General features: G+C 55.1%; 1 protein-coding gene across 5 annotated transcripts in view; it reads left to right on the plus strand.

Moving 5' to 3' along the window:
* The window catches only part of FRMPD3 (FERM and PDZ domain containing 3), a 65,863-nt gene that overhangs the window by 34,493 nt on the left and 6,160 nt on the right, over positions 1-25,210 (plus strand). For 3 of the 5 annotated variants that reach the window (XM_036402060.2, XM_036402059.2, XM_054516305.1), the window contains exons 4-14: positions 18-63; positions 1,153-1,257; positions 2,209-2,316; positions 2,800-2,931; positions 4,194-4,313; positions 4,442-4,578; positions 5,313-5,436; positions 6,021-6,110; positions 7,452-7,634; positions 19,383-19,527; positions 23,702-24,517. In XM_036402060.2, the coding sequence (XP_036257953.1) occupies positions 18-63; positions 1,153-1,257; positions 2,209-2,316; positions 2,800-2,931; positions 4,194-4,313; positions 4,442-4,578; positions 5,313-5,436; positions 6,021-6,110; positions 7,452-7,634; positions 19,383-19,527; positions 23,702-24,517 (2,006 nt within the window). The remainder of the gene's footprint in view (positions 1-17; positions 64-1,152; positions 1,258-2,208; positions 2,317-2,799; positions 2,932-4,193; positions 4,314-4,441; positions 4,579-5,312; positions 5,437-6,020; positions 6,111-7,451; positions 7,635-19,382; positions 19,528-23,701; positions 24,518-25,210) is intronic. The other 2 variants (XM_036402061.2, XM_054516306.1) reach the window with 1 other exon arrangement.

Consider the following 25,210-nt stretch of genomic DNA (forward strand, 5'->3'; position numbering starts at 1 on the left):
TCTCCTTTCTGTCACAGGAAGGCCAAGGACTTCATCATCCTCACGGTCCTGCACACCCACCAGGTGAGACTGGCAGGGCCATGGCCAGCTCCAGGGGAGCCAGGACAGGGGTGAAAAGCCCTTTTGGAGACCAAGGCAGGGTTCCTAGAGACCTTGGGAGACCTGGAGAGCACTCAGGCAGCTCAGCTGATTTGCTGGGGCCATGTCCCAGCACCCTGAGGCTCTTCCAAGCTGTGGGGTCTGAGAGCTGTCACGGCCCCTTGGGGTCAGTGGGCCTGCAGCCATCTCGCTGTCCTTGTCACCAGGAGGGAGGGAGGGAAAATATCCCCATCCCGTGTGTGTGATGGGGTAACCCACCGTGCCAGGGGCGGCAGGGAGGGGTCGCTGCTGGCCCGGGAGTCGCTGGGGAGCTGGGAGGGCTGGGGATGCTGATGCTGCCCTGGGGCACACCGAGCTGTCACGCCAGAGGCACCGTCTGTGCTTCACCGAGTCTTTGATGTTGGGAAAGGAGGGGGTGTGAGAGCTCCCCTGTGCTCCCCTCCTCTCCAGAAAAGAGATGCCCCACCCAGCGCTGCTCTGTCAGGAGCAGGGGCGTGTGCCACACTCCAAAAAAGCTTTTTTCCTCCCAGCCCAGGCTGGCCACCAGCCAGGACAGGCAGCTCAGCTGGTGCTGGCACCATCAGACACACACAGCTCTGGCATGACTGTCTCTGTGCTGGAGTGTGTGCACGCACTGCCACCAGAACATCCTGCAGGGATGCCCGTGGTGCTGCCATCTCCCTGGGGCTGCAAACCACATCCAAGAGGTTCATCACTCCCATCCAGCTGGTGCCAGTGCCTCCAGGCAAGCCCTGGCTGACATCTGCTGCAGCTCAGCCTGCACAAGGGGTGCCAGGCACTGGGGTGCAGCCTCCCTGCCACACTGATGCTGCTGGTGTGACTTCAGGGGCTGCTGCTCATCCTTCTGGCCCTGCCTGCAGCGCTGTGTAACCACAGCCAAGGGGGTTTGCTTTCCACCCTCCCCATTTCATGCTTTGCTGCCCACTCCCCATCACCACGCTGGCTCCAGAGGGGTTTCCTCTGTGTGTCTGCCTTTCCCCACACCGTGGCTCCCAGGGCAGGCAGGTGATTGACCCAGTGCTCTCTTTCCAGTCCCCCAAATCTGCTTTCATCAGCGCAGCCAAGAAGGCGAAGCTCAGGTCCAACCCGGCCAAAGTCCGATTCTCTGAGCAGGTGACGGTCGGTGAGACAGACCCAGTAAGTCCTGCCCTGCCTTCCCTGTGCTTCAACCCCTCAGGTGGCCCCAGGGCCACAGGGCTCCTCTTCCCTGCTCTGGGCTCTGCAGTTGAGAGCAGCTGTCTGGGCTGGGGAGCCCTTGGGCACAGTCAGTGTGTTGGGTCACTGCTGGGGGGACTTTGTGTGGTTGTCCCCTGTCCTTCTGAAGGAGCCCTAAAAACTGGCTCAGAAACCTGGTCTCAGCTGAGTCCCCCTGAGCACCCAGGCAATGCCAGTGCCCGCTCTAAGGAAGATCTGTGACTTCCAGCCTGATCCCAAAAGCTTTGCACTGCAAATGTGTGGGGCAGGGTGACCAGGGCACTGCTGAATGGCTGTGGAAGCTGGAGAGTTACAGCCCAGTGCTTTTATCTCTTAATTGCAGAAAGGTTTTATTAACAACAAAACAAATGTGAAAAAAAACCCTGTAAAGCGCTTCTAGCATGTTCTATTTTTAAGCAAAATCAATTAGGTAATTATCTGATTGAAAAGCTTCTCACCAAATAAAATCAGCCTTCTCCCAACTTCCTGCAGAGGGGGTGGCAGGGCTGAGGGGGGATAGGTTTGGGGTGAGGGTCAGGAAGGAGGGATCAGCTCTGAGCCACCCCAGCCGTTCCTCCTGCCTGGGACAGCAGCTGGGGAGCAGGACAGGCTGCCAGGCACGGGCACTGGGTGTGCTGGGCAGAGCCAGGTGCTCTGCTCCACTGCAGCTGCTGCGAGCTGAGCAGGTGAATCTGTCAGGCAGCTCTGAATTGCCTCAGCTCTGCGCTTCAGAACGCTGGCTTTTCAGGGGAAATGTGCTCTTAGCACAAAGCCCAGAGCAGCAGAGGATGCCACGAGTGCTCCATCACTGACACTCTCTCTGTCCCCGCCCTCCCTCCTCTCTCCGTGCCCCCCACCCTCCTCGCCTCCCCCTTTGCTGGCCCCACATGCCAGGACATGTTGAAGAAAGAAGCTCTCCTCCTCATTCCCAACGTGCTGAAGGTTTTCCTGGAGAACGGGCAGATCAAATCCTTCACGTTCGATGGCCGAACCACTGTGAAGGTGAGCCCCTCCTCTCCCTCGGGGCTCGGTGTCCCTCCTCTCCTCCCACCTGCCCGATCCATTTCTGCTTCCTGAGCACGATCAGCAGCGCTGGGCTGGCTGTGAGCCGCTCTGGCATGATGGATGGCCCGTCTGCCTCCCCAGGCAGCACGCTCTGCAGCTGGCAGGGATGGGGCTTTGCTGGCTCTGCCTCTCCTGACTTCTCTCCCTGCTGTGAGCCTGCCCTCCAGCCAGGCTGGATCTCCTGTGAGTGCCCCTGCCAGGGGCAGCTCCCCCAGCACCACCCAGGGTTAGCCCAGGTGCTGGTCAGCTCCTGCTGCAGGGCCACTGGTGCCACCCTGTGCACCCTCTCAGCCTCATCCTGGCACTGCCCTGGCTGCCAGGGCCTCTCAGTGAGCTCAGAGTGGGCTCTCAGTGAGGTCCCAGCTCCCCCTTGGGAAGCAGCCAGTGCCTGGCACCCAGGGCTGTCCGTGGTGTTTGCAGGACGTGATGGTGACGTTGCAGGACCGCCTGTCACTGAGACACATCGAGCACTTTGCCCTGGTCCTGGAGTATTCCAGCCCAGAGCAGAGCCACCGCTTCCTGCTGCTCCAGGACAAGCAGCCTCTGGCCCATGTAAGCTGCTGGGGTGGGAGGGTGTTGGGATGGCCCAGGTGAGGGGCTGGGCACGGAGAGCCTCCCCTTCCTCCACTGTGGGCTTGGCTGGTGTAGGGGCACAGTTTGGGGTCACTGGGATGGGGCTGTGCTGTGTGCACACAGTTTGGGGTCACTGGGATGGGGCTGTGCTGTGGGCACACAGTTTGGGGTCACTGGGATGGGGCTGTGCTGTAGGCACAGTTTGGGGTCACTGGGATGGGGCTGTGCTGTGGGCACACAGTTTGGGGTCACTGGGATGGGGCTGTGCTGTGTGCACACAGTTTGGGGTCACTGGGATGGGGCTGTGCTGTGGGCACACAGTTTGGGGTCACTGGGATGGGGCTGTGCTGTGGGCACACAGTTTGGGGTCACTGGGATGGGGCTGTGCTGTGGGCACACAGTTTGGGGTCACTGGGATGGGGCTGTGCTGTGGGCACACAGTTTGGGGTCACTGGGATGGGGCTGTGCTGTGGGCACAGTTTGGGGTCACTGGGATGGGCTGGCCCAGCCTCATCCCCAGTGGGCACAGCTGTGAGCAGCAGGTGAGCAGCACTGGCAGCAATGAGCCATGGAGTGCCCAGGTGTGCTGAGCAACCACCAAAGGGAGCAGAGGGCACACAGGGGCAGTGCATCAGCATGAGGGGGGTAAAGGGTTGGGCTAAAGAACCAGAGAAAGGAGATGCCTACAGCATACAACCTTCTGAAGTGACCTGGTATTACTCTGTATGGGTTGAAGCTTTCTGAAATTGTATGGTGACACTCTGTGTATCGTGGCCATCTCAACTGTGACACGTGCTGTGACAGGCTGGGATTGTGCTGTGGGGTGGCACAGCCTTTCCTTGCCTCTGGCATGGTTCTGCAGGCTCAGGGGTGAAAAGGGTGGCCAAAGAGGGAGACAGTCAGGGTTTTATCCACCCCACACTGACAGCACCATGGAGCTGCTCTGTGCTCCAGCCTGGGCAGCTGCAGACAGCACTCATGAGCATCCTTGGCTGGGAGAGCCAATAAGCTGGCACTGCACAGAACCGGCATAAAATGGGGATCATGGAGCAAACATTATCCTGAGTGGCATAAACTCTACAGCAGCAGGCAAAGCTGTCCCACCAATGGGATGTTGTCGGGATGAAAGGTGGTGCGTGGAGGAGAGAAATCAAATCAAACACCAGAAGAGAGGAGAGGGCATCTCATGCCCTGCATCCTGTGGTTCCTGGGCTCACTGCTCCCCTCTGCTCCTGCCACAGGTGGTGCAAAGAACACACTACCACGGCATGAGATGCCTCTTCCGTGTGAGCTTCTTCCCCAAGGACCCGGTGGAGCTGCTGCGCCGGGACCCTGCAGCTTTCGAGTACCTGTACATCCAGGTGGGGACTGGGGGCTGCTGGTGCTCGTGGCCCACATGTCTGCCAAGGCTGGGCCCTGTAGTGGCACCCCTCAGGTGGCAGTGGCTGTCCCTGGGGCTGTGTGAGGACACCTCTTGTCCCTCCCGCAGAGCCGCAACGATGTGATCAGAGAGCGCTTCGGCACAGAGCCCAAGCCTGAGATGCTGCTGGGGCTGGCTGCCCTCCACATCTACATCACTGTCTCAGCCACCCGCCCCAGCCAGAAGGTCTCCCTCAAGAATGTGGAGTGAGTGCTCCTGCCTGTGCCCAGGCTCCCACACAGCCCTCCTTTGTTGTCCTTCCCCGTGTCCCTGTGTCACAGCCATGTTTTGGGGAGTGGAGCTGGGTGGTGGCTCAGGGGCTTGGCAGCAGTGACAGCCACCCCTGGTCCCAGCACGGGGCTGTGTAAGGCCCCCCCATGCTGACATGCAGCAGCCAGGGCTGGGGACACTCGCTGTGAGCCCAGGATCATTTCCATGGGAACCTGGGCTGGTTTTCCACCTCTCTCCAAGGCAAGGAGAAGCTCTGTGGCTGTGTAACCTCAGCCTGTCACCAAGCACTGGCTCAGCCCTCCTGTGGCTCCTGGGGGACCTAAACCCATACCCAGCCCATCTGTGCAGGCTGGCCTTGCCGAGTCGGCACAGGGAGGAAGGAGGGAGGGGTCACCCTAAAGGAGGTTTGGGAATTTGCCCTGCATCCCTAAGTTTACATGAAGGTGAGTGGGAGCCGGGCTCTGCTGCAGAGCGTGGCACTGCTGTTCCCCAGCCTGAAGCTGGTAGCTGTGTCACCAGCCTGGGATCCCATCCCCTCGGGGACCCGAGCTGGGGGCTGCTGCTGCTCCGCCTGTGGTGCCAAGGAGGTGCTGGTGTGGCTCCAGCTCCCTCTGACGGCAGGAGGATGCTCTGGGACAGTTTTGTGTCCCTCTCTGCTCGCTGGCAGTGCCTCCGACCTGGCAGCTCATGCAGGTTTCCCTCCCCACAGGAAGGAGTGGGGGCTGGAGCCCTTCCTGCCCCCCTCGCTCCTGCAGCTCATCAAAGAGAAGAGCCTCCGGAAATCCCTCTCGCAGCAGCTCAAAGCCCACCAGCACCAGCCTGGGGGCACCAAGGTGAGCCCAGCCCAAAGGGTCCCTGTTCAGGGCTGGGGGGTGGCAGCTTGCTGTCCCCAGCTCCTCGGGGACTTCTGTTATTAAATCCCCTGGGATGGGAGATAAATCCCACAGCCAGGTAGAGACTCTCTCTCTCCTGAATCCACTCTCAGGAGCTGATGTGGATTGCAGGGAGTGCAGTGAGGATCAGGGCTGAGATCAGCTGAGGCTTGGCTGAAGTGGCACACACCAGCTCATTGTTATCTCTGCTCTGGGCTTGGAAAGCTCTGGAGCCATTGCCTTGGTCCCTGCAGCCTTCACAGCTCCCCAGGGAGGGAGGGAGGGTGGGTTGTGCATCTCAGGGGGGTTATACATCAAGCACTGGGGCTCCTTCCTGGCTGTGCCCTGCTCTGAGTTTCCTCCCAACAGCTGCCCAGGATGGCAGGGGAGTGGAGACCCCCTCACCCCTGACTCAGACTCGCTGCCATGCCCAGAGCTGCCTGACAGCTTGCTGTGCCCCCCTAGCTGAGAGCCCCAGCTCTGCCCCAGCCTCCTGCCTCTCTTGTGCTGTGCTCACAGTGATCAGCTGTGTGGTGTTTTGGCAGGTCTCCACAGCCCAGGCAAAGCTGCAGTACCTGAGGATCCTGAACGAGCTGCCCACCTTCGCTGGGGTTCTCTTCAACACAGTGGGACTGGTACGGTAACCCAGGCTGGGCTGGGGGGTGCCTGCTCCTGAGTGTGCCGTGGGGACACGTGGCTCCCACAGAAATCACTCCCCTCAGTCTCCTGCTCTGCCCTGCTGAGCTCCAAGCCCACCCAGAAAGCCTTGGATGCTCTGCTGTCAGCAGGTTGGGTTTCCAGATCTGCAGGGTCAGGAGCTGCTCTGTTCCTGCCAGCCTGTGGGGCAGCAACATGACCTGCTCAGTGAAGCTGGAGGAGTTTCAGGCATGTGTTTGTAGCTCAGTCATGCCTGGCACATCCTGCCATCCATCCTGGAAGAGGGCAGCTCCTGGCCAAGGCCACTGTGGTCCTGCTTGCCCACAGCTGGGCTTGCTGCCCTGTCACAGGTGCTGCAGCCTGATCCCTGCCACAGTGATCCTTCATCTCCACTGCTCACCCCAACCACCTCAGCAGGAGGAAAGCCACCAGCACAAACAGGACCTGGCTCCCCCCTCATCCCTCTCACTCCACCTCCCACCCAGAGGTCCCCATGTAGGTGTCACCTCTCTGCCATCCCTCCCTTTACCCCCACCCGTGGTCTCAGCACTTCCCTGGCTTCCTGTGCTTTGCCTGCTGGGTTCCATCTCTGGCAGCCTTTGCTCTGCTCTGTCCCTCACCCCACAGCTCAAAGGGCTGCCTGCAGGAAATCAGTGCAGGCACAGCCTGGTGGTGTCTGCTTGGTGCCATGGCAGAGCACTCAGAGCCTGCCCCTGACGCTGCCTGAGTAGACAGCATTTATTTTTTTTTTATCTCTGTCACCAAAGCAATGCCTCTGAGCCAGCCTGTGAGTTGAACTGTGTTGAAGTGGTAAAAAGTATTCCCTTATTTTCCTCTGCAATGGTCTGCCCAGCTCCTGTTCCCCTCCACACCTGGCTTGAAGCATCCTTTTAGACCAGAGCAAGAAACATCCCTATTTCCAGTCAAGCTTTGGTCTTTCTTCTTTTCTGAAATCCATTCACTCCCTCCTTTGCTTCCTTCTCTCAGAGGCAATGTCAGATCAGACAGATTTGTAACACACTTGCTTTAGTGTAGTGACACCAGTGAGCCTGAATATTTCATGTGGACACTCAGTTCAGAGCTTTACTTTTAAACAGCCCTGGCATCCTGCACACCACTCCCAGCTCTCCAAGGGGCTCAGGGGGCAGGTTGGTGGCACCAGCCTCACCCACTGCTCTACCAAAGCCATCCTGGAGCTGACCAGGCTGCCAGCACTGAGGCCTGGGCTGCATGGAGAGAGCCATGTGCAGGCTGTGCCACGCTGGGTGTGTCTGTTCACCCTGCCTGTCTGTCTGTCTGTCTGTCTCCCCATGTGCCAGCAGGATGAGAAGCAGCCAGCCACCACCCTGCTGGTGGGACCCCGGCACGGCATCAGCCACGTCATTGACCTGAAAACCAACCTCACCACGGTGCTGTCAGAGTTCAGCAAGGTCAGCAAGATCCAGCTGTTCAGGGAGAACCAGGGCGTGGCCCGGGTGGAGACCAGCATCCTGGATGCCAAGGTAGGCATGGGTGCTGTGGAGATGAGGCTGGGGCTTTGGGGCCAGCCTTTGAGGGGATTCACATCACAGCTGTGTGCTGGAGAACCTGCTTGGGGATTCCTAGAGACTCCAAAACCCCTTCACAGCGGGGTCTGCAGCATCTCCCCTGCTGCTCTGACTGCTTGTGCCACACAGGAATGGCTGCTGAGGGCCACAGGGCAGGCATGGTGCCCTTCTGGCCATGACCCAGGCTCACAGGGCAGGCATGGTGGCATTCTGGCCATGACCCAGGCTCACAGGAGAGGCATGGTGGCCCTTCTGGCCATGACCCAGGGCCACAGGAGAAGCATGGTGCCCTTCTGGCCATGACCCAGGCTCACAGGGCAGGCATGGTGGCATTCTGGCCATGACCCAGGCTCACAGGGCAGGCATGGTGGCATTCTGGCCATGACACAGGGCCACAGGAGAAGCATGGTGGCATTCTGGCCATGACCCAGGGCCACAGGAGAAGCATGGTGGCATTCTGGCCATGACCCAGGGTGACAGGGCAGGCATGGTGCCCTTCTGGCCATGTCCCAAACACCTCGCTAATGGTTCAAGCAGGATCCTTGGGCAGATGGGGTGGCACAGGCCAGGCAGGCAGCAGCACCCTTTGGAGGCAGGACAGCACCTCACCTGTGCTCAGGGCTGGAGAGGAGCAGTGCATGGCCATAGCTGGGCTGGCTGCAGCTGCTGCAGGGGACTGGGGGGTTTCATGCATTAGTAGCACTTGTGGAACTTGTCAAGGCAGGCAGGATTGTTGAATGAAGTGGAAATGACTGGAAGGAGGTGTCAGGCTCAGGGTGAGCACAGATGGCTGTGTGTCCCTGGCCCAGTAGCCACCCCCTGGGTACCCTGCCAGCTGCCCCTGTTATCCCCCCTTCAGCCCCAGAGCACTCCTTGGCACACCCTGGTGAACCCTGTGGTGTCATCCCCCATCTCCTGCTGTGGTTGTGTACTGCAGTGCTGGTTCTGATGGTCAATCCCTGTGGTCAGCCCCTGCCACCCCTCCTCACCCCTCAAGGCTCCCAAACCCTCCAAGAACAGTGTCAGCAGCACAGCAAGATCTTTATTTCCTTCTTTGGTGCCTGGTGCAGCAGCCACCAGATCCTAAGGAGATCTTGCCTTGGCCTTTGCTGAGGATTTTAACAGCTGGGCCATGGCCCTGGCAGACTTCAAGGCACACAGCTGTGTGTGTCCCCAGGGCATCCTCGGTGTCCTTGCCCCCTGGGGAAGGACAGCAGAGGCAGAGATCTCACTGATAAATGCCAAGTCTTCTCCTCTCCTCCCACCTTGAATTCAAGAGGACAGAGTGAGGATTGAGTTTGGAGTCAATCAGTCAGGAGCAGTACTTGGCAGAGTGTCTGGCACAGTGGGGCCAGGGCTCTGTGGGGCAGGGAGGTGCTGCTGCACAAACCCTCTGAGCCTTTGGCTGTGGGTCAGCTCTCCTGCCCCAGCATTCACCCCTTTTCCCCTAGACTGATGAAGCTGAGCTGCTTTGCCAGCTGTCTCTGTGTTTCACTCCTGCAAGGTGTCCAAGCCTCAGCCCTCTCTGCAGCCCTCTCTTTGCACTGTTTCAGTGGTAGTCTCACAGCTGTAATCATGGTGGATTTGTTTAGGATTCTCCTGCTGCCTCCTGTCCTGGTGGATTTTAGCACTTTCTCCCACCCAGCTCATTAATTCCTCCAAGTCTGTTTTCCTGCTGCCACTGTGCCTGCTCCAGCAGCTCTGCTCACCTGCACTAACACCCCAGGAGCCTCTGCCAGAGCTGTGCTAATCCTCATCCCCTCCACAGCCTCATCCACAAAGCCCTTTCTTTGAATTCCTAATCCAGTGGGTATTTGGTCAACTGTAACATTTTTAACATTCCCTCTTCTGCATCCCACCGAGGTCAGTTGTTGTGCAGTTCAATCCTGGGTGTCCTGCTGTGCCTGTCCCAACCCTTCAAAGCCCTCAGCCTCCCCTGCTGAAAGCCCTCCAGCTGCCTGGGCAGTGCAGGAATCCATCCATTTTCTCCTTACAGAGCAGGAATAACCAGGGGATATTGGCTGCACCACGAGCAGCCCTGCTGCTTCCTCCTGCTGCCCACGTCCCTTGGACTTGTGTGTATAAAACCACCCCATTAATGCATTAATAATGGGGGATTTGTGTGTATAAAATGACCCCATTAGTGCATTAATAATGGGGGATTTGTGTGTATAAAATGACCCCATTAGTGCATTAATAACAGGCTGCTCATGCCCCTGTTCCTGTGGCTCACTGTGAGTGCTCTCTCTGAGCGTGGCTGTCCCCATTGTCACCCAGCTCCATGGCACTGAGCTCTTGGGGTGCTGCTGTCCCCTCCCTGGTGTGGAGGAGAGCACTGTGCCCCCCAGCACAGGCTGGCCACAGGAGGGACAGATGCTCTGGAGGCTTGGGTGGTGCTGGCATCCATCTGCTCTAAATTAGGTGGCAATTCCCACGCACTTGTGCACGGATCCTGCAGCGCTGCTCCCCACAGCCATTCCCTGCTGCAGAAATCCACTCTGTGCCTCCTCCAGCCCTTTCCTGCTGCAGGAGCAGACTTTCCCCTGTGACCCTGCTATCCAGCCCCCCAGAGGCTGGAGAAAAGCCGGCTCACTGGAGTAAGCAGCTCACACCTTCCTGCAAGCACATCCACATGCACGGTGCCTTTATCTCCAGGAGAAATTCCAGGCAGCTGCCTCTGGCCACCAAAAGCCCCTCTGCCTGCCTGGAATGGAGCAAACACCCCATTTATGGATCCCAGCAGCTCAACAGCAGAGTGTCAGGGCAGGGCTGCTGTTATCTGTCTTCATTTAGCCATTATCTGAAGGGCTGGGTTTTAAAGGCAGAATGTTTGCTCCAAAACCAGGCATATGCTAATCCCACACAGGACAGGGATGGATGAGGCAGGCTAAGAAAAGCGGGCAAAAAGATCATTACCTCACAGTAATCTGCTAATCTGCTCTCTGCAATTATTCTATTGCACTGAACGTGTCACTGGCTAAAGCCCCAGGTTGCAAATCAATCAGTTTCTGCTGTGAGTTGCAAACCATTAGAGGGCTCAAAGTGTTGTCCTGGCTGCTCTGGGGACCTGTCAAATCCATGTCACCCCTGGGAGCCTGTCAGAGCTCCAGTGTAGGAGGGGATGTCCCCCTGGGCTATTCACCCTGATGCCTGCACTGCTGCTGTCAGAGGATGCTGGTGCTGGGGCAGCTCCCAGCCTGAATCTGTAGGAGGTGCTCACTGAGTTACTGTGGAAACACAGATGGCCAATGATGCTTTAGGGTTTTGTGCAGAAAGACCATCTTGAATTTCTAAGTGTAGCTAAAATGGGTTAAAAAAAGGGTCAGGTCATGGAGCAGCCCCCAGCTGGGGGTTCTGAACTGCCTGACCAAACCAGCCAGCACAGTCCAGACATCCTTACCTGCTGCTGAGCTGCAACAACAGCCCAGACTCACCTGCCAGGAAGGAGCTGGGGGAGATTTTCAGGTAACAAACAGGCTTGAGGAGATCATAAACCATTTGCATTTATTTCGGGCGGAAAAGAAACACTGTTTGTCTTATGAATTATTCACTAGGTGTAGTTAATTGGTTTGTTTTGGAGTTTTTCCATCCTGGCCTTCAATTTCTGTTTAAAACAGCCCAGGGATACAAACCCAGGTCTGGAACCTCTGCTTTTTGCCACTGTGGCAAGAGGGGGGCAGATGCTGATAGAACCCCTCAGAGAGGAGCCACACAACCTCGGGACAGAAAAACAGAACCCTCCAGGCTTCTGCTGCTCATTCCAAGGATTTTTGTTCCCTGCAAGATCTGTGAGAGCTGCAGGGAGGACAGGAGCAGGTTTTGTCTCATCAGTCATGGAAGGACTGAGCAGCTCTGCTTGGGAATGCTGAGAAAGTTCTCAGCCTGCAGCTGGGGGCAGGACTGCACATCCCCAGCTGCACTGCAGTGGTGCAGGTGGTCATTTGGCAGGTTCCAGTGGTCATTTGGCAGGTTCCAGTGGTCATTCTCACCTGACAAAGCCTCCTTTCTGCTGGGGCTGTTGCTTCTCTGTTCTTCCTCCTCGGAATCAGTGTCTGGGCCCTGATTCTGGAGCTCAGTGCTGGGGGCAGGGAGGTGGCACAAGGTGTCTCCTGTGATCTTTATGCATTTTATATAATCTTTATTAAGTGCACCTTGCCAGGTTAGAGGGCTCTGCATCTCCCAGGGGCTTCCCCCTCCTGCTGGGACCAGCATTTGAGAGTGGCCAGTGCTTCTGAGCCAGCTCAGAATGGAGCTGCAGGCACGCAGCTCCCTGGGGCAGCAGTGCAAATTCCTCCTGTACCTGCCAGGAAGGACAATGCCAGCAGCTCCTGCCTGGCACCCGGGCAAGCCTGGAGGGGGCACGGGAGGTGGCTGCTCCCCCAGGCTCCAGGAGCTGTGGGGAGAGCTGCTCAGCTCCAGGCTCCCCTGGCTGTGCAGCTTCACAGCCCCCACAGGAGCAGAGGGTTTGTTCTTTCTGAAATGGCTTTTCCAATGGAGCATTTCTCCTTTCTGATTTACACAGCTGCACACTGCTGGGCTTTTTGTTATTAACAGGCTTGACATTGGGAAAAAGGCTGCTGAAGCACTCTGAATGTGAATGACAGAAGGTGCTTGGGGGACAGCTGGATCACCTGAGCCTGGGCAAGCTCTGCAGAGGAGCAGAGGAGCTGGCCCAGGCTGTGCCCTGTTCCCTGTGCTGGGCTCTGGGGCAGGAGCCCGTGGCACTGGCTGCTGGCCAGGCACAATTCAATCAAAGGCATTGGGGTAATTGACTTTGGTCTCCCAGCAGGGCCTGCAGCCAGCCTGGTGCTTAAGCTGAGATCAAGACTTGAGAGAGGAAACCAAAGGAAAAATTAATTCAGAAAGGTCCCTGGCTGCTGCTGCTGCTGTGCCTGGAATGTGGGTACTGCTGTTGGTGTCCTAGGGTGTGCTTCCAGCCTGCCATGGAAAACACAGCACCATGCACAGCTGGGGTTCAGCCCTCTCCTCTCCTCCTGGAAGGAGCCAAGGAGCCCCTTCCTCTCACAGGTGATGGATGATGAGCCCTCTGAGCCAGCCCCAAGCCTGGCTGTGCTCCCTGGGCTGATCACAGCAGGGATGGGCTGTGCTGCTGAGGCCAGTACCTGATTGTGTTTGCTAAACCCCAGTGTGAAAACAGTGGGGAGCCACATCAAAGTCACCAGGGCAGGCCAGGCTGACCTTCCTCCTGCTCCTGCAGGACTGAAGCCCCTGGGATTTCTCCTACAAGAAGAGCGAGCTTTGGAGTGACAATGGGCCTGCAGCTCTGATTCCTTACACTGAATTAATCTTTATTTGCATGAAACCATTCTGAAAGGCCATCACCATCTCATGGGAGAGAGGGAGGGATTGAGATTTCCTTTGGCTCAGTACCTGGGTGGGAGGGGCAGACACAGATCCCTGCTTGCAGTGGGATGAAAAGCAGAGGAATGGAATATAAAGCAAGGGAATGGGATGAAAAGCAGAGGAATGGGTTTTTTGCACTGGGATGCAAAACTCAGCACTTCCCAGCTCCAGCACAACCCAGAGCTCTGCCTGCAGGCACCCAGGAGAGGAGCCAGCCAGAAACAGGAGCTGCAGACAACATGTGGAGAGCATGGGTTTCCAAGCCTGTAAAGCCAAATTTGATTTTGTTCATTAAAAAAAAAAAAAAAAAGCCCCAAACCTAACCAAAAAATGCAACCCTCTAAGGAAGGAGAGCTGCAGGTCTAACCAAGGCAGTGCCCTTATTGATCAGCAAGTGGGAAATGGGGGTCCTAGTCACAAGCAGCCTGGTATTGATAGAGCTGAGTTAATAATGCTGCAGGGGAGAGAAGGAAAGGTCAAAGTAGAAGTGAAAAATTGACTGCTGCCTCATTAGGCCCAGGTGCCTGTATTATTAAATAAAAACTTGGCAGTGCACCTCAAGTAAACCAAGGAACATAAATTATGTAAATTCATCTCCCATCTTTCTGCTGCAGTGCATTAAAGGAAGCAGGGTAGGACCCAAAGTACATGATAAAGGGGGGAGATTAAAAGGAAATGCATATCATCTTAGGGGTTATAGTATGAATAGATTGGGTCATAAATTAATTTCAGTATGAGGACTGTTAAATTCATCTAGCATAACCCTGGCTAGAAAATTTCCTACAGACCTTTGTTTGAGCAAGAAAATACCCTCCAGAAGGACACTGAGATCTTATTTAAAAGCAGGGCATTATAGAAAAATCACTTTATCATTAATAAGCTAATGTAAAAGTAATTTCTTCTATCCAGTATAGACCAATTTTGTTTTACTTCACAGAGACACTGGTTGTCAAGCAGGAAACTTTGAGTGAAAAGGTGTCCTTCCCTCATGAGGCCTAGAAAATCTAGGAAACCATTATGCATGAAAGATCAAACCATCAGTAATTTCAGGCTGGTGTTACACATTTAGATCTAGGAAGAGCATCCTTGTGAAAATTTCCTCCCTTACATGTTGGCACATTACAGGTCAGAGATGAACCTTTACCTGGGAATCTGATGTTTGGCCAGTCTTTAGAGCAGTTGGATTATCCCAGTAAGTTTGCTTCTGTGTAAAACTTGGAGTTTTCATCCTAAAGGTGCTGCTGTGCTGACAAAACACAGACAGGCATTTCTGCTTTGCCCCCCCAAGGAAGCAGAGCCCTGGGGGCTGCTGAGGAGCTGGAGCAGGAAGACTGTGCCTGTGAGAATGAGGAAGAGGATGGGCTGGTGGGCATGAGGCAGGCCAGAGGAGCCTGGTGGGAGGACAGCCAGGGGTTATCCAGGTTGATAAGTGTCTTGGTTTGGAAAGACAGGTGCCAGCTAAGGAAGGCAGGAGCCTTCCCTGAAATGGAGAAAATGAACCCCCCTCCCTCCAAATTGCTATAAATTTTAAATTAAGGGGCTCTCAGGCAAAAAAAAAAAAAAATGGGAGCAGGAAATATCAGTTCTTTAATAGGGAAGAAAATAAAAAGATAAACAATGCAGTAAACTAAACCAACACTGACAGAGTCAGAACCCAGCCTGACACCCTGTGGGTCAGGGTGCTGGCAGCAGTGCCATTGGAATTGTGGCTCAGCCCTCCTGCAGTGTCAGGGGTGGCTCTGCTGGAGCAGGGATCCTGTAGAGAAGGATGGATTCTGCCTCTGAAGATCCAGGGGAAGGAGAGGCAGCTGCTGTTCCTCTGGGGAATCCAGTGCAGAAGCTGTGCTGGTGTTCCAGAATCTCCAGATTATATCCAGGTAGGAATGCTTGGCTCCTCCCCCTGGGCTCATCCCATCTCCCAATGGGATGCTGCAGCTCTTATCAGCCATGCAGGGACATTCAATAGCTGTTATCAGCAGGTGTCCCCCAGAGGGAGGAGTGATTGTGGAAGAGATAAGGCAAACTGCCCACTGAACAGAAGCCAGCTGCCAGACAGATGGTAATAGAATACACCTTGCCTTGCAGTCTGGAACAATAAGCTGTTCCCCATCAGTGATCAACGTCATCTCCTGATCAGCAGCTGGGACAGAGGGCTCTGCACCTTGTGGCCATGGTGCTGCTGAGCAGGGCTCAGGGGAACAGCACTGCTCTTGCCCCTGCTGCATCCCTCCCTGCCTTCCAGCTGCTCTCACAAGTCTCTGCCCTACTGCACCCCTGGGTTTAGGGAACTTAGGAAGATTCATGCTCCTCCAGGTTGCTGCCTTTTTGTTGGGTTTGGTTGAGATTGAGCAGCGAGTTGAGAAAACTGCAGGGAGATACACAGGGATAATAAACACAATGAACCCCAGCCCTGTGCAGTCCTGACCTCAGGCAGGAGCCCTCACTGCCTCTTGCAGGATGTTTCTAAGGGAAAGGAGGTGAATCCCATTTGCCATAAGCCAAGGAAACCCAAAGCACAGACTGCAGTTCTTCAGGGTTGTTCTTATTTAGAGCAGCTCCCCACAAAGCTGCCCTGAATTTGCCATCTAAAGCCCTCAGCACCCTGAGCTGGAAGTGCTTGGTGCACCTGCTCACAAAGTCAATACTTGCTCAGCTCACCTGTGCCTGGCTGTCTCCAAATGATCTCGTTTGCTTTGCCCACATGGAACAGGGTGGCCAAGGGTGCCAATGCCTAAAAATAACACCTCCATTATTAACAGCTGCCAGCCCTGGCACCTCCTCTTTGTGGAATCATGTCCCAGGGGAACAGGGCTGCTGCAATCATGTTGTCTCTTTGCCTCTTGACCCCATAAATCACTTCCAGATCTGCTGGCCACTCTCAGGGGGATGTGGCAGCAGGGTGGACATGCCAAAGGCAGCTGAGCTGTTGCAATCTCAGCAAAACTACTTAATAGTGTGGAAGAAAGAGAATCAGTCATAACCCCATGTGGCAAGGGCTGAGATCCTATGCCAGAACTCTGTCAGTGAGCAGCAGAGGAGCCAGCAGGGCCAGGGGAGATGCACAGCCTGACTGCAGTAGCTTTGCTCACCATCAGTTGTTGCTTTGAATTTTTAAGATTTTCTAAGCCTTCTGATGTTAACATTCTTGTAGCAAACTTTCTCACACACTTTCTGTAAATAACTCATTGTTTTGCATTCCTTTATAGAGAAAGAGAAAGTTGATGGACTGTTGGTTTGTCCAGTGTCATTGGAGAGGTGGCACTGTCACCCTCCAATCCACTGTCACTCTTAGAAAACTATAAATGTTGGAGAAAATAAACTGCCCTTTTTTCTTCACCTTGAGAACAGCGGTGTGTGCTTGTGTTCTTTCATGTCCTATAAGCAACAATCAGCGTCTTTGTAAAAGCTCCTAACCCATGAGCAGGACACAGACCCAGGTGTTGCTCTAGGACATGAAATAAAACAACGTGGACACTGGACTTTCCAAGGTAAAAAAGAGGGAAAGTTTAATTTCTGACTCCAGCATTTACAGATTTCCAAAAGTGACAGTGAATTGGAGGGTGACAGTGCCACCTCTCCAATGACACTGGACAAACCAACAATCCATCAAATTTCTCCTCCTCCATAAAGGAATGCAAAACAATAAGTTATTTACAGAAAGTGTGTGAGGAAGTTTGTTATGAAAATGTAAACATCAGAAGGCTTAGAAGAACTTAAAAAAACAGGACAACACCCAGGCACTGTGGGCTCCCAGGCCGTGGGGAGATGACACATCCACAGCACAGCTGAATGGCTCCAAGCTGCACCTGAAGTGATTTAATCCCCAATAACAATATTTAAATGCTTGACAATTGAAGAAACCTCACACAGCTTCCCTGCCAGTATATCAGAGTAATCTTTTCCAAACTGTAACATTAATCAGGTTTAAGATTCCTCCTTTTCAAGGCAGAGTGCCACAGTTAAGCCTTGCATGCCATGCATTTATTGCTGGAAGCCATTCTGGAGGCTGGACTTGCTTGGAGAACTGGTAGGGAGCTCACAGCACCCTGGTGTTTCATTTGTAGTCCAGAAACATCAGTCAGGGTTGTTGTATCCCAGTCCTGTCACCCTTCATGAGGACTGATCCAGGGGCTGTGTCCTGCCAGCAAGAACCTGCAGTCCCATCTCTGGATGGGTGGGAGGATCCTGAGGCAGAGGCAGCTGAGCCAAGATGGAAATATGGAAAGATGGAAATGGGTCCTGGAGATGCTGGTCACCAGCTGGGATATATGGAAAGATGGAAATGGGTCCTGGAGATGCTGGTCACCAGCTGGGGCACTGGGGCTGCCCTGGGGCTGCAGGGTGAGCACTGACATGGGGGCAATGAAGGTTCACAGCCCTGTGCCACTGTGCCCTGGTGGGATTCACACATGGTGGAAACTATCCCCTGATTCTCCTTTTGGAGGGGGACTCTCAGCCCACCTTGGCCTCTTGGTTTAATCTCCCAGCAGTGGGTGTTCATCAGCCACTGCCTCCCTCCCACTGGGATTTGCTCCCTGCCTTGCTGCTGGCACTCCAAACCCTGCAGAGCAGAGCAGGAGAAATGCACAAATATGTCCTCATTCAACAGATGGCTTGAAAAATCCAGGAGGGCTTAGCCCAGTGTAGAAGCCACTTGTTTTAAGGATGCTTCATACACAGAACACATGGTTTCCTTTCATCACTTATGTCAAGACTGGAGCTGGGCTAAGAGGTGTCACCCCCCACCACTGCATGCCTGCCTCCTCTGAGCTATGTTGAGAACCTCTTCACTCCTCTCTCTCTCTGGTTTGGTACTTCCCCTTTGATCTGTGTCATCTCAGGTTTATTTTCCAAGATTCAGAAAGAGCCTTGTCAAGCAGGCAGGGGCAGAGCCTCTCAGCAGAGCACGTTCACTTGTCAGGCTGCTTCTCCTCCACATCAAGTTATTTCTTTCCCTTTATCTTCCTGCACAGCAGCCAAAGAGGGAACTTCTTTACCCTGGCCCTGGGAGAAATCTGCCAGGGGCTGGCATGGCTTGGGGATCTCATGTTGATGGCTTCACACCCAAATTTGTTGCACTTTATGGTCCAGAGCATGACACTGACCTGAGATGGGCCTTGCTGTGCCAGAATTGGCTTGGTGGCTTACAGAAGAAAATAATAAGCAGAGCACAAAACTGGCCAGTGGGTACCAGGAACCTCTTGTGGTTATAAAACAAGAAAACCAAAATAGCTTAAATGCTTTTCACACTGTGTAGGCTCAAGCATTTTGTAAAACAGCCTTGGTGTTCCCTGAATGTGGTAAATGAGTTGTTCTGAGTCCTGGAGGGCTCTCAGTGTGCAAGAGGCTGAGTGTGGCAGGACAGGCAGCCTGAGAGAGCAGCAGTTCAGCATCCCCAGCTGGCTCAGATATCCCCAGTACCTGGAGGTGCTTTGTGCAAGGGGTGGGTGAGGGCAGGAGCTGCATTTGCCATGACTGTTGAAGGCACTTGTCAATTTTTCCCATCTCATGGGTCTGTCCTGAGCAGTGCTGGGGGCTCAGATGGAGCAAGGACCTCCCAGGTGAGCTGTGCTGACAGGGGCTGCTCTGCCCAGGCTGCTCCCAGCAGTGCCCAGGACCTCACTGGGTGGGTAACAGTGAATCCCTTCCCAAAAGCTTCCCTGGCAAGCTGATCTTCTCCTTGGGACAATCTGGGAACTGGGAGTCACACTGTCTGCTGCTAATTGTGCTGTGGGGTTATATGTGTCACACAGATCATGTCTGAGTTTTATTTCTCTTTCAAGCAAAGATCTTTTTTAGCATGCAAATAAACGCTCTCCTAAAAGGGAAGGCACCATCTGCTCCTAAGCACAAATTTAATTTTCCAAAGGGTTAGGTTTAAATAAGATCCACAGTCTCAGAGTGGTAGCTGGGGGAACCTGTAATGGGGTTTGGCCCTTTTGGCATCTTGCTGGAAGCAGATATTTTAATTTATGGCAGGGAAACACAGTGCCTGCAATGAAAGAGGGGTTCTGACAGCTCTGGAGACTCCCAAGGCCCTGATGGTTGAACAGGTGCTTGCAGGTGGGCTCAGAGCACTGATATGCACACAAAGGATCCGAAGGACATTGGTGTGGGTCCCTGAGCAAGCAGGAGTCACAGCTGCAGCCAGGCACTCTCCTGTGCTCAGCTGGGTGAGCTGGAGCCAGGCTGTGCAGCTGGCTGGTTTCACCTGGCAGTGCTGGCAGCACCAGCAGCTCACCAGTTCCACCAGTGCAGGGCCCAGCAGAGCCCTGAGCAGCTCTGTGCCCATCAGCTGAGCCAGGGGCCCTCACTCTCTGTGCCCCTCCTGCCTTGCAGCCCCTGGTGTTGCTGATGGAGTGGCCTGAAGCCACCAACTTCGCCTGCCTCATCGCGGGCTACTGCCGGCTCCTGGTGGACTCCAAGAAGATGATCCTGTCCAGGGCCCCCAGCCAGCCACCCCCACCTCAGATTATCAAGGCAGGTACGTTTCAGCCTCTGCTTTCTGTGCCAGCCCCTTGCCCAGCCTCCTGCCCTCCCTGTGCTCAGCACTCTGCAGCATCAGGAAGGGAAAGGCTTTCTCTGACAGCTCCACCTGGAGAAGCAGCAGACTCCTTATTTAACCAGAAAATAAGGAGCAGGGAGACAGGTGCTCATTTTGGGTCAGCCAAAATGCCTTGTGGTGTCAGCTCAGGCCCTAAACACTCCCCATGAGCTGTGCTGGCAGCTCCTGGAGCAGCTCCAGGAGGTGCTATTAGAGGAGACCTGTAAGGCTGCCAGCCACATGCTGGGGCTCACAGAGCAGCCTGTGCATTCCCTGGCTGGCATCCTGCTCCCACCCGAGTGTGTGAGCTCAGGGGCTGCATTCCTGCTGCCTCTGACACTGCTGCCCCCAGCCTGGGGCTCTGAGCCTCAGGGGCAGCCCTGTGAGCGTGGCTGCTCTGCTGATTTCCCAAATCAGGAATGCAGCTTGGCTGTCCCAGCTTTTCAGGGAGGAGGAGGCTGTTCTGGACACAGCAGGAGCTTCTGTCCCAGCAGGCACCAATGCTGTCCCCTAAGGATGGATTGCAGGTGTGAGTCACCCTCCAAAAAGAGCAATGATTCTCAAGAGTGATTTCAAACAAGAGCCAACCATGAACCACATGCTGCTGTTCACATCCAATACATTTTGTATAGGAAATATAAAATATGGTTTAGTGACTGGAGATGGGCAAAATACCAACCCAAGGTCACTCCCAGACCTCCCAAGTGACACTGCAGCTCCAGAGGGCTGGGACAAGTGCTCAGTTTAGCTGCCAGTGTCAAACCTCCCTTCTCAAGATGGGCCTGGCTTGGGGAGGTGGGAGGAGTGCAGAGGGTCCTTGGGAAAGCACTTGGTGCCTTTGAGGAAGGCACCCAGGCATGGATTTGGCACCTGTGGGAGGACACACTCACAAGAGGGATCAGAAAAGCATCTGCAGCAACCTCAGTGAATCCACAACAGGCCTGGCAGGTGATTTTGGTGTAAGTACAAGCAGTTTCCTCTCCTTTCTTCCTCTGTGCCCCTGACTGACAGCTTCACTGTGTCTGCCCTGGTTGCCCTATGGATTTAATCACATTTTGCTGTGAGCAGAGGATGTTTGCAACTGAGCTGGTTTAGCTGCCATCAGAGTGCTCCTTCCCTGGCTTCTGCCACCCTGACATGGGCCACAGGGCCACAGGGACACAGGGACACGTGGCTGTGGGGAGTCAGAGAAGGGGAGAGCACCCCACACCCATGGGCTTGGCAGGAGGCTGGCAGCACCCACAGTTCCTGGCCTCTCTGGGGATGGCTCAGCACGTGCAGGTGGTGTTTTCCACATTCTAGCTACTGTGACAACAGCCAGAATTTTTTCCTGAGATTTCTCTTCAGGGTCTTCATCCAAACCTCTGCCAAAAAGAGTTGTAGGTCTTGCCCTGCTCTTGATAGTCTCAAATAACCAGTGTAACCCTGCAGGGGTGGGAGTGAGTGTGAGAGGGACTCACAGCGTGGTAGGACAGCAGTGGGTCTGTGCCAGCCCTCTCTGGGTGGCCTGGCCCATGCTCCTGGGTGCACTGAAAACCTCTGTGACCCATGGAGTGGAGCAGGTCCCTTGCAGACCCAGGGCACTCAGCCCAGCCACCCTTCAGCAGGAGTGGGTTTAGGGTGTGTTGGGCAAACAGTCTGCTCACATTCTGCTCTCCTCAGGGCTGCAGGCTGAGCTGTCAGAGCTGGGTGGATCGCAGGGAGCAGGGATGCTGATCATTAGCACATCCTTGCAGGAGAGAGCCCCACTGGGATGAATTAAGTTAGTCCAGACTTCCCAGGCTGCAGGCAGACTGTGCCAGAATCTTAAATGTAAAAATCAAGCCTTGGCCCATGCTTTTACCTAGAAGAGGAGCACATCCATCTTCCCTGAGGCCCATTAGAGCCTCCTGCTGAACAGCAGACATTTTTAGAAATGCACATGCTGTCTGAGTGTTGTCAGTGAGATCCATCTCTGCATTTCCCTGTGGAGCCAATATGCCAGAGCCTTGCCCTCCACTGTGCCCTGCTGGAGCTACCCAGGTGATTCAGCTCCCTGTCCCTTCTTCTCCCCACTCTCACCCTCAGCCATCACCAGCTCTGTGCCCTTAGCTGCTCTCTCAGCTCCTTGTCAGGCAGTTCTCTCCTTCCTGAGCATGCAGCAGCTGGATTTTGGATTTCTGGGGTTTGGCCCCATTCAGCAGCAGGCCTTGGCTTGGCATGGGCAGCCAGGAAGCCTCTGCCTCATCCTTTGCCACCCTCCTAGAGCCCACACAGCTCTGGCAGCCTTGTGCTCCCTCTCCCAGCTGTCATTTCTGAGCGCTGCCATGGCCAGGCATCAAAGAGATTTTATTTTTATTGGGATTTTAGCATTGCAGGTGATGAACAGTATAATACAAACATGTGTTTGGGGAGACAAATTGTCCAATTTGTCGAGCTAATGAATTTAATTAGGATTTATTTGATTTAATTTCCCCTTGGTCAGACAGAACCTGCATCCCCTGGCTCTCAGCACAGCTGCACAATCCAACCTGCAATGCAGACAGATTCCCCTCCTGAGGGATGGACCTCTGGCCAGAAATTCAAGTATTATTTCAGCACTTTCCCCGCACAAGGGAACAAGGGGAGGCTGTCACTGGGAGATGCTTAACAGCAAGAGCAGCAGGCTCTGTTATAGCCAGCCTGATCCAGTAGCTGTCAGCCTGATAGAAATAGCACATGGATCACAGGCAGTGAGGGACAAGGGGCTGTTCCTGTCACTGGAACACAGCCAAACTACAGTGGATGTCTCCCCAAAAGGCAATATTACTCCACTTTTAGTAGTCTCCTGATGAACAGTGCTTGGTGTGGCCAACATTACCCAAAAATGGCAACAATTCCTTCTTGCCATATTACATGTGAGCTGGCAGGCTGAGGCTGGAGCTCCTTGTTGGAGCAGCTGGGCTGCTCCTGCTGCCCTCTGGACACAGCTGGTGGGTCAGTGATGAGCACCCACATCCCTGTGCCCAGGGCCAGCTGTGCTGGCCAGCCCTCCTCTGGCTCTGCTCACCCTGCCCCCAGCAGAGGGATCGAGCTCAGGGACCTGTCCTGGGACCAGAACTGTTTCATGTGCTCATCAAGGACACAGTGGATTGAGAGCACCCTCAGCAAGTTTGCAGATGACACCAAGCTGAGGTGGTTTGGTTGAAGTCCTGAAGGATGGATGACATCCACAGGGACCTGGACAAGCTCCAGTGGGAATCTCATGAGGTTCAACAAGGCCAAGTACGAAGTGCTGTACCTGGGGCAGGGCACCCCCAGTATTGATCCAGGATGGGGGATGAACAGATGGAGAGCAGCCCTGCAGAGGAGGACTGGGGGATGCTGAGGGATGAGAGGCTGGACAGGACCCAGCCTTGTGCACTCACAGCCCAGAAAGCCAAGAGTGTCCTGGGCTGCCCAAAAAGCAGCATGACCAGCAGGTCAAGGGAGGGGATTCTGCCCCTCTGCTCCACTCTGGTCAGACCCCACCTGCAGTGCTGCCTCCAGCTCTGGGGTCCCCAGCACAGGAAGGACATGGAGCTCTTGGAGCGAGTCCAGAGGAGGCCATGAAGATGATCAGAGTGCTGGAGCACCTCTCCTAGGTGAGAGAGTTGGAGGTTTTAGTCTTGAGAAGAGAAGGCTTCAGGGAGGCTTTTTAATAGGGCTTGTAGCTATAGGACAAGGGGCAGTGGTTTTAAATTGAAAGAGAGTAGATTCAGATTAGATACAAGGAGGAAGGGTTTTCTGATGAGGGTGGTGAGGTGTAGGCACAGGAACATTCAAGGTTTCCTTCAATGTTGGACATGGCTCTGAGCAACCCAATCTAGTTGGTGTCCCTGCTCACTGCAGGGGGATTGCACCAGATGGCCTTGAAATGTCCCTTCCAACTCCTTCTGTGGTGCAGGACATTTCTCCTACCCTCATTCCTGGCAGCCAGGCCCAGCAGGTTTTCCAAAGGCCATCCAGGTGGCCTGGCTGTGCTGCAGGGAGCGTGGGTGTCCCCCTGGAGGGCAGAGAGCACAGGGATGTTTCTCCAGGGTGGGCAGGAGCTTCCCCAGCTGTTTTCCCCTCACTGGGTGCTGCTGCTAACGTGCCTGTTGTGGTTTTGGTTTAGATTACATCAACGCACACAACTTCCAGCGGCCTGCCACGGCAGGGCACCTGGGAAAGAAGGAGAATGGGCTGGTGGGTGGCTCTGCCACTGTCCCCGGAGCAGCCGGGGCTGCTGCCAGCAGGGACTCGGAGCTCATCCGCTTCTGCTACCTGCACATGCGAGAGCAGAGGAAGGAGAGGGAGAGCGCCACGGATATCAATGAAAACCTGATCTTTTTTGAGGAAACTCGTCCCAGGACCAAATCTGACCCCACTTCCAAAAGCTCTGGCCAAGGCTACAACGGGGCAGCCAAGGAGTTCGACCCGGCTGGCCTTGAGCAGGAGAGGCAGGGCAGCAGGGCCAGGGCACACACCATAGACACGCACCTGCGCAGCGACAGCGCCCACCTGTACTGCGAGTCCTGCCAAGCCAAGATCAGGAGCCGGCTGGCCTCGGGCACGGCGGGCAAGCCCGGCAGCACCCGCGACACCACCGTGGACTTGATGTCGCTTCCCCCTCCCGGGAATGACGAGGAAGAAGACGAGACAACATCCCTGCTCCCCGCCATCGCCGCTCCCCCTCCTGGCTTCCGAGACAACAGCTCCGACGAGGACGACCCCAAGCGCCGGGCAGCTGCCCAGAGCCAGGAGCAGGGCCGGCACCTCTGTGGCATCCTCTACGACGAGATCCCGGTCACCCTGATCGACAGCGTGCAGCCACGGACCGTCCGAGACCACGCCCAGGAGCTGGACGATGCCCTGGTGTCCACCCTGCAGGCGCTGGAAGCCCTGGCTGCTTCAGAGGATTGCCCACATCCCCCACCACAGCAGACAGCAGGTATTTTAGTGGCTGTGACTCCCCTTTTGCCCTATAGCCTTTCTTTCCTACTGTACATCCTTCCCTGTAGTCTCCCCCTATCCTATAAGTGACTTTGAAGGAGCTTCTAGTAAAAACTAGATTGTGGCAGCAGGCTGTAGCAGGAGCAGCCAAGCTGCTGCTCAGAAGATTTCTGAGAAGCTGAGGTGGGACTCCTCTCCCTGGCAGAGGCTGAAGGAGTCTCTTGGTTTGTCCCAAATCTGCCATATGCCACGATGCTGGGGCGGGTCCCTAACCAGCCAGCACTCTGAGTTCCTCCCCTCTGTGACCCCCTCAGCTGGGACCTTTGGCCATCGGTCTCTGCCAGTTCCCACCCAGGTTTTGCAGTGTGTGAGCCCTTCACAAGGCAAACCTGCTGCCAGATGGGTGACTCTGGGACCAGCCTGCTGGCAGCACAATCCTTTGTCCCTCTTCCCACCTTGGTTGCCCTACTCACTGTAGCAGAGCACCTGTTGCCCAGTTTTCCTTCTTGTGCCAGACACATCCCTATAGCTCTGCTACCACCAACAATGGAAAGCTTCACAGGATCTTTTCCTGGGCCAGAAGCTCTTGCTGAATTGAGCTATCAAGCCAGCTCAATGCTGACCAAGTGATTTCCCTTACAAGCCTTAACTCTTAGTTGTGAGAAGTCACAGAAGTTTCTCCAATGTGCCC

The sequence above is a fragment of the Molothrus ater genome, chromosome 14 (genome assembly GCF_012460135.2).
Source record: "Molothrus ater isolate BHLD 08-10-18 breed brown headed cowbird chromosome 14, BPBGC_Mater_1.1, whole genome shotgun sequence".
Taxonomy (NCBI): Eukaryota; Metazoa; Chordata; class Aves; order Passeriformes; family Icteridae; genus Molothrus; species Molothrus ater.